The sequence below is a fragment of the Octopus bimaculoides genome, chromosome 10 (assembly GCF_001194135.2).
Source record: "Octopus bimaculoides isolate UCB-OBI-ISO-001 chromosome 10, ASM119413v2, whole genome shotgun sequence".
Classification (NCBI taxonomy): domain Eukaryota; kingdom Metazoa; phylum Mollusca; class Cephalopoda; order Octopoda; family Octopodidae; genus Octopus; species Octopus bimaculoides.
The window spans coordinates 15,071,492-15,079,287 of record NC_068990.1 but is presented as its reverse complement, the minus strand read 5'-3'; the positions used below and the strand labels follow the sequence as shown (position 1 = coordinate 15,079,287).

Sequence of the window (7,796 nt, the reverse complement as noted above, 5' to 3'; positions counted from 1 at the left end):
TATATATATATATATATATATATATGTATATGATGGTGATGGTGATGATGGTGATGACAATGATGATACGTTTATTTAATTCTTATTCATATGAAACAATTCTTTATATCAATTGACAATTCATACAATATACTTACATGCTATCTTTTCATTACAAGATTTCTGTTCTAAGGGCAATCCCTTGCATGGTGCTGCTCCACAGCGTGGTAGAGGATTATTACAATAACGAAGCCGATAGTTTATTCCACCCTGACATGTTTGAGTACATCCACTCCATTCGGTCCAGTCACTCCAACCAGCAGTTGCTAGAAATTAGAAGATTCCACAAAAAAAAAAAAATTTTAAGAACTTCATATTAAATAACAAAAAAATTAAATATGTGAATTCTATGCATGATTTTCTAATAATTTTTTAATTTCAATTTCACATTTCTAATCCTGCCAAATATTATGAAGAAATTATAATCTTCCTTGAAATAGCTCCTAACCATTAGAGGGATCATATGTGTTGCGAACCAAGACCTTTGGCAATATGCTGTACTTGAGAAGAAGACTCATCAAGCCAAGTGAAATCGTAATTGTGGCAGATACTGGTGTCACACAGCTGGTACCTGTGCTAGTGGTATGTAAAAGCATCCATTACACTCTCAAAGTGGTTGACATTAAGAAGCTGACAAAATCAATTTCGTCAGCTTATTGAATTTTTATTGTGGCTTATTTGAGTATTTTTCAACTCTTATTTCTAGCAATGCTGATACTATCTGCTACCCTTAATTATAATTATGATTATAAATTCATATATATATATATATATATCATCATCATCATCATCGTTTAACGTCCGCTTTCCATGCTAGCATGGGTTGGACGACTTGACTGAGGACTGGTGAAACCGGATGGCAACACCAGGCTCCAATCTAAATATATATATATTAAAATTTTCTTAACATAGGCACAGGAGTGGCTGTGTGGTAAGTAGCTTGCTTACCAACCACATGGTTCTGGGTGGCAACTCGGGCAAGTGTCTTCTACTATAATCTCGGGCCGACTAAAGCCGTGTGAGTGGATTTGGTAGATGGAAACTGAAAGAAGCACGTCGTATATATGTATATGTATATATATGTGTGTGTGTGTGTGTGTGTTTGTGTGTCTGTGTTTGTCCCCACAACATCACTTGACAACCGATGTTGGTGTGTTTACGTCCCTGTAACTTAGCAGTTCGGCAAAAGAGACCGATCGAATAAGTGCTAGGGTTGATTTGCTCGACTAAAGGCGGTGCTCCAGCATGGCCGCAGTCAAATAACTGAAGCAAGTAAAAGAGAGTAAAGGAGTATAAAATCAGAAGTAACCATAGTTAGTTTGATTATAATATTTCCAAAAGTTTTAGATCTAACAGCACCTGGTGGTAGTGGTGGTGGGTAATAGTGGTGGTGGTAATGGCAGCAGTGGTTGTGATGGTGATGGTAGTAGTGGTGGAGTTGATGGTGGTAGTGGTGAAACTTAATATTTTATTACAAAAGAGGAAAATCAAAACTTACCATTAGAGAATGGAAGTGGTTCACATTTTTCTGCAGATTCTCTACAGTAACTAGATGAAATATATTTGTAAGTTAAATTCTTTAATTTAGATTTTATATGTTTATATGAATGAATAGCAAAAAAAATAATAAAAAAAAGAACAGTCAAGCCATCATTTATTAATCTAAAAGAATAACCTAAATAATTGGCATTAGTGAAGAGTTTTGTTTACAATGGAACTGTTATAGAAGAGAACAGTTGTATTGAAACCTTGAAATATAATCTAACCTCAGTAAGCAATAACATACATACATATGTCCCAGTAAAAACCTCAATAAAATGTAAACACAATAGATTTGATATAATGATTTTGGGATAGAGAAAAGAAGCTGTGTACAGTTGTGGAAATCAGCTGCCCAGCGGATGTTAACATAAAGTTGAAGATCAGTGATAAAGAGAATACATACGCTGAACTATTGAGAAATCTGCAGTATCCCTATCCAAATTACAAGTTCAGGTTTATACCTGTAATTATTGGAGCACTAGGATACATAACACACTACCTAAATATCAATCTTAAGAAATTAGGCTTCTCAAAACCAGAAAGGAGAAAGCTGGTTGGAAGACTACAGATCCAACCCATCACTGGAGCTGTAAAAATTTGGAAAAATTTCCAGAAGTTTATATTTAAGTATATATGAGAATGTCTAAACATGCAACTATATGCATGAGAATACATACATAAAGCAAAGCATACATATCTACACATATACATACATACAAAAATACCCTGTTGTTGATATTGAAATTCCAATGAAGGAGCCTTGGATCTAGGTTAGAAACCGGCTCTTTCTCTACTGGCAAGAAATCTTGAAACAAAACTGAATAATGACATACATACATACATACATACATACATACATACATATACCATATTTACTTGTGTTTAAAGTGTAAAGCAGCAATTATTTATAAGTCGCATCCCAGTTTTTCATTTAAAATAAAGTATAAAGTAGTGGGACTTATACAAGAGCAAATATGGTGTGTGTGTGTGTGTGTGTGTGTGTGTGTGTGTGTGTGTGTGTATGTATGTAAACATACACACACAGGTATATATATGTATAAATATGTATATGTATGATTTCCATTCATAAAACTAAGATGTAAACATATTTTATCCCTTTTAGCTTTCTGATTAGTCTGGTCAAATATAATTCTTATTCTTTGACATTGCTTTGAATTAATCATGTGTTATCTTGTAGCTTGAAAATTTCAATGATGTGGTTGTTTATTTTCAGAATGACATTATAGGGTAGGTGTGAGAGGCTGGATCAGGCCAGTTTGAACATAAAACAGGAAGAATATTTGGGCCGGATATGGTTGGTTTAAATGCTAAAGTGTTAAAGTTCAGATATTTTAATTCTGATGTTATTGTAAAATTATTATACTAAAATTATTATATTTGATCAGAGACTTACCACACTTGGCAATCGTCTTCTCTAATTTTTTCATTGTAGTAATAAAACTTGCCATCAATTTGACAATCAGGAGGACATTTTTTCAGTTCACAGGCATCTGATTCGTCTTCATATGATTTACAGGTAGAAGATGATCCCCCTAAAAGAGTTCTGATATACAAAAATAAAAATAAAATAAAATGATGATGATGATGATATTGTGAAGGTGCATAGCTTAGTGGTTAGGATATTCAGCTCACAATCTTACAATTATGAGTTCAATTCCTAGCAATACAATCAAGATGCTTTATTTCATGTTACTCTAGTTCACTCATGTGGCAAAAATGAGTTGTACCTGTGACTCAAAGGGTCAGCCTTGGTGCACTCGGTGTCATGCTGAGTCTCCTTGAGAACTACATTATGGGTGGAGAGCTCAGCTACTTGCATGTTAATATCACAAGTAGGCTGTTCTGTTGATCAGATCAACTGGAACCCTTGCCTCATTCACTGACAGAGTGCCAGTTAAATTATCTATTGAAATATTTCTATGAGAGACAATAAATATTACCAAAATTTTGACACTTAAGACATTGGGAGAAATTTTTTTAATGAAAATTTACATGTCTTGTAATTGTTATGAAATTATGAGATAATAGCCATTTTTTTTTATTACAAGTAGAAAGATATATTTTTCAACGCGTAAATACTGATAGAACAGTATACATGGGATAATATCCCTTATAGAGCAGAAAAATCTCATGGCTGGTTGCTGACAGCTTTTTCTGCTCTGTAAGGGATATTATCCCATGTATACTGTTCTATCAGTATTTACGCGTTAAAAAATATATCTTTCTACTTGTACTACAATACATTTCAGCACTTCAAAAACAAACTTAAGTTTGTTTACATATGATGTAATTTTTTTTTTTTACTATATTTATGCAAGGATACAAAATAGTTTGAATTACACAAATATTTCATTTTCATTAGTTGAAATACGGTATCTATATATCATAGTAAATTATAGGCAACATTGAATAAAGTGCAAGAGAACAAGAGACAAGCTCTCAGTGAAAGGACTTTGTGTATCAGCATTGGGTAACAATTGAAGTCAATTCATTCCTTTTAAACTACAACTTTATTCTCCACCCCTAAACATGTGATCCCTGATTAAGTTACTGAATAATATTAGGATCATTATGAATAATGGTTAGTCTCAACCATGGTCCATATGAACCTTGGTGGTCCGTTTAAGATTTTTTTATTAAAATTTATGGGCAATAAATTAGTTATACTTCTTCAATGCATAAAATATCTTAACAATTTTTTAAATACAATTCCTAATCATATTTAATTATCAAAATATAATAGGATTTTAAAAATATCAAACGGCTATGAAGCTCCACCTAAGTAAAATAGGAATCAAAAGGATCTATAGGAACAAAATGGTTGAAAACCACTGGTCTAAATGGTGGAGAGCTGGACTAAATATTTTATAGGATTTAGTTTCTTTTGGGTACATTCAAAGTCTAAAGTTTAGTAATGACTCTGTAAAATAGTTGATCTTCTGCACTCTGTTATAAAATTAAGCTCTTCACGCAATCAAAATAAATCAATATGTCACTTCGAGAGATTTATTTTACTTGTTGATATTTCATTGGAGTCAGAAAGATGGAAGTATAAATGAATTGTTAATTCTATCAAAACAGTCACTTATTTTTGCTTGAATTTTCTGTGCTGACTTTGTGTTAATAAGAAATTTTTCAGTCCATTAAATTTAGGCAAATAATTAGTTAAATTTTGTTGTATCTTGAGAGAGATATTATACCAAAAATAAACACATACACTGGTTCTATTTCATTTTTTCATCTTTTATTTGTCAATTGGTTAATTGTTTAACCAATTAATTAATCAATTATTTGACTAATTGTTTGATCAATCAATCAGTTATGTTTGTTGAAGCCCTTTTGTCACCATCTGCAACCTCATCAATGAGACGCTCACTCTACACCAGGTCGGGTTCAGTTAAATGATTTGAATGAAAATTTTTCAATGAGTTGCAGACTACAATTAAACAAATTGCATGACACACTGCTTACAAAATATGGAAGCTATTAGATGGAAGAAATGTAAAACTTTAAAAAGCCCACAAAAGAGAAATAAGAGAGAGAGGGAAGGAGAGAGAGGGAGAGGGAGGGAAACAGAAAGAGAGAGGGGAAAGAGAGGGAGAGAGAGATAAAGAGCAAGAGATGAAGAGAGAGAGAGAGAGAGAGAAGGAGGGAGAGAGACAAAGAGAAAACATGAGAAATTACATAAAATTTTGAAGATAGTTAGGTGGACAATTTGTTAAAAAAAAATGTTAGAAATAATATTTACTTATATCTGAATCTTTTACCAATCCCACAAGAAGTACTGCAACCTCCCCATGAAGTCCAAGGAGACCACAAACAACCTATAATGAAATGTAAGTTTAGTTTCTTTAGTCGTGTGCAATTTCAGTTTTTTGCGCTATTGTCATATTGATTCAATTAATTCATAACAATAAGAGAGATTATCCTTACAGTTTGATTTTTCCTGACATACAATCTTTCCACTATTACTGCATGTGCTGTTAATAGACAAATAGAATAGTAAGAAAGACAAATTAGCACATATTGGTTTCAGATTTTGGCACAAGGCCAGCAATTTTGTGGGAGGGGCTAAGTCAGTTACATTGATCCCAGTAAAAGTAAAGACCCCCAACTTTTGGTCATGTATGACCATGGGATTGCACCTAGAAAGTTCCCCAATAAAAAATAAGACCAGGCAAGGTTATTTACGAATGACCAGCAGTCACCCACGCATCCCCTCTCCATGCTACTGATGTTGTCCGAGGGAAAAGCAAAGGCTAATACAGCTTGGCATCAGTGATGTCGCAACTCATTTCTACAGATGAATGAACTGGAGCAATGTGAAATAAAGTGACTTGCTCAAGAACACAACACAGCCTATTCTGGGAATCGAACTCACTACCTCTTGATTGTGAGACATACACTCCAATCACTGAAAGGATAAAAGGCAAAGTTAGCCCTGGTGGCATTTGAACTTAGAAAGTAAAGGTGAGCAAAATGCTAAGCAGCATTTTGTTCTTGTGCTAATGATTCTGTCAGCTTGACAGATCTGTCAGGCCAGATCTGTCAGTTTGAGCATAAAACAAGCAGGGGATTTGGGCTGGATTTGGTCAGTTTAAGTACTTAAGGGTTATGTGACACACAAACATAATGGTATGGTTTCTACAGCTTGATGGTTCTAATGCCAACGACTTTCCATAGACTGCAGAATCAAAATCAATCTGATTATGTACACAACAACTTACACATGCACCAGTACTCTTTTACTCTTTTACTTGTTTCAGTCATTTGACTGCGGCCATTCTGGAGCACCGCCTTTAGTCGAGCAAATCGACCCGAGGACTTATTCTTTGTAAGCCTAGTACTTATTCCATCGGTCTCTTTTGCCGAACTGCTAAGTTAAGGGGGAAGTAAACATACCACCATCGGTTGTCATGCGATGTTGGGGGGACAAACACAGACACACAAACATATACACACATGTACATATATATATATATATACATATATATGACGGGCTTCTTTCAGTTTCCGTCTACCAAATCCACTCACAAGGCTTTGGTCGGCCCGAGGTGCCACACAGTGGGAATGAACCCGAAACCATGCGGTTCGTAAGCAAGCTACTTACCACACAGCCACTCCTGCGCAATATGTGATATTTTAAATCAGAAGCCTTTTCATTAAATAAAACAATAAACAGAAGAAAAGAAGGAAAAAACCTTCTAGCTATTAATACAATTGCAGTAGAATGGAAAATGAAAATTAAATTAAGAAAGAAGAAATTAAATAAATGGGATTCGTTTTAAATAACAAGAGAAAAATAATGAAAACTTATTTACCATTCTCGACAAGGATGTGTCTTGGATGCTTTGAGATTCTTTAAAACAGATATTCCTTCAATGTTATAACAAGGACATTTATCTATAGGAACACATTGTCCTAATAACTGTACTTGACCAGCTGGACAATGACAACCAGGAATACATTCATCAGATTCAACACAGACTTCTCGACGAGCATCTAGACATGTTATTGGGCAGCGGTTACTACATTCAGACCAAACACTGCCGCCAGTACATGTTTCTAGAAACAAAAAGAAACAGATATTGCTTCAAGATGTAAATAAATAAATAATAATAATAATAATAATAATAATAAAAATAATAATTTGTTTATCTTGATATGAGACCACTATGTTGTGCACATATGGTTGTGATGCATGTGCCTGGTGTACCCTTATCAGATGGGTAATCATAATGGGTATACTGGGCTTCGTATATTTTACCTCAGTGTCACTTTGATGGCATGCCCTGCTCTCTCATTCAATAATAATAATAATAATAATAATAATAATAATAATGATAATAAAAGGGACTGATTGCTACCTAGCTCAGATACCAGGAAACCCCCAAAATAGCAGAAGTTCAAAAGATAGTGCTCATGGGAACTACCCATATCCTACGTAATATACTGTCAATGTAATCTCAAATTTTAAAACAAACTCATAATTTTCTTATGTTTTCTTAAACATTCTCTAGAACAACACTATGTACAAATCGAAATATATGGTACTCTAGGCATAACACCTACATGAACTTCTAACTTGTTGTCTCTTGAGGTCTCTGGATGAGACTTGGAGCCAACTTGTACAAATACAAATCAAAAGTCAAACATATAATAATAATAATAATAATAATAATAATAATAATAAT

The 7,796-nt window shown here is 33.8% G+C and overlaps 1 protein-coding gene across 1 annotated transcript in view; it reads right to left on the bottom strand.

Annotated features, from left to right (window-relative positions):
* Positions 1-7,796, bottom strand: part of LOC106875008 (uncharacterized) — a 196,187-nt gene that overhangs the window by 12,086 nt on the left and 176,305 nt on the right. The window contains exons 163-168 of the mRNA XM_052971235.1: positions 6,924-7,167; positions 5,536-5,582; positions 5,351-5,426; positions 2,996-3,145; positions 1,538-1,587; positions 138-305 (exon numbers count right to left, since the gene is read on the bottom strand). Coding sequence (XP_052827195.1) covers positions 138-305; positions 1,538-1,587; positions 2,996-3,145; positions 5,351-5,426; positions 5,536-5,582; positions 6,924-7,167 — 735 coding nt within the window. The remainder of the gene's footprint in view (positions 1-137; positions 306-1,537; positions 1,588-2,995; positions 3,146-5,350; positions 5,427-5,535; positions 5,583-6,923; positions 7,168-7,796) is intronic.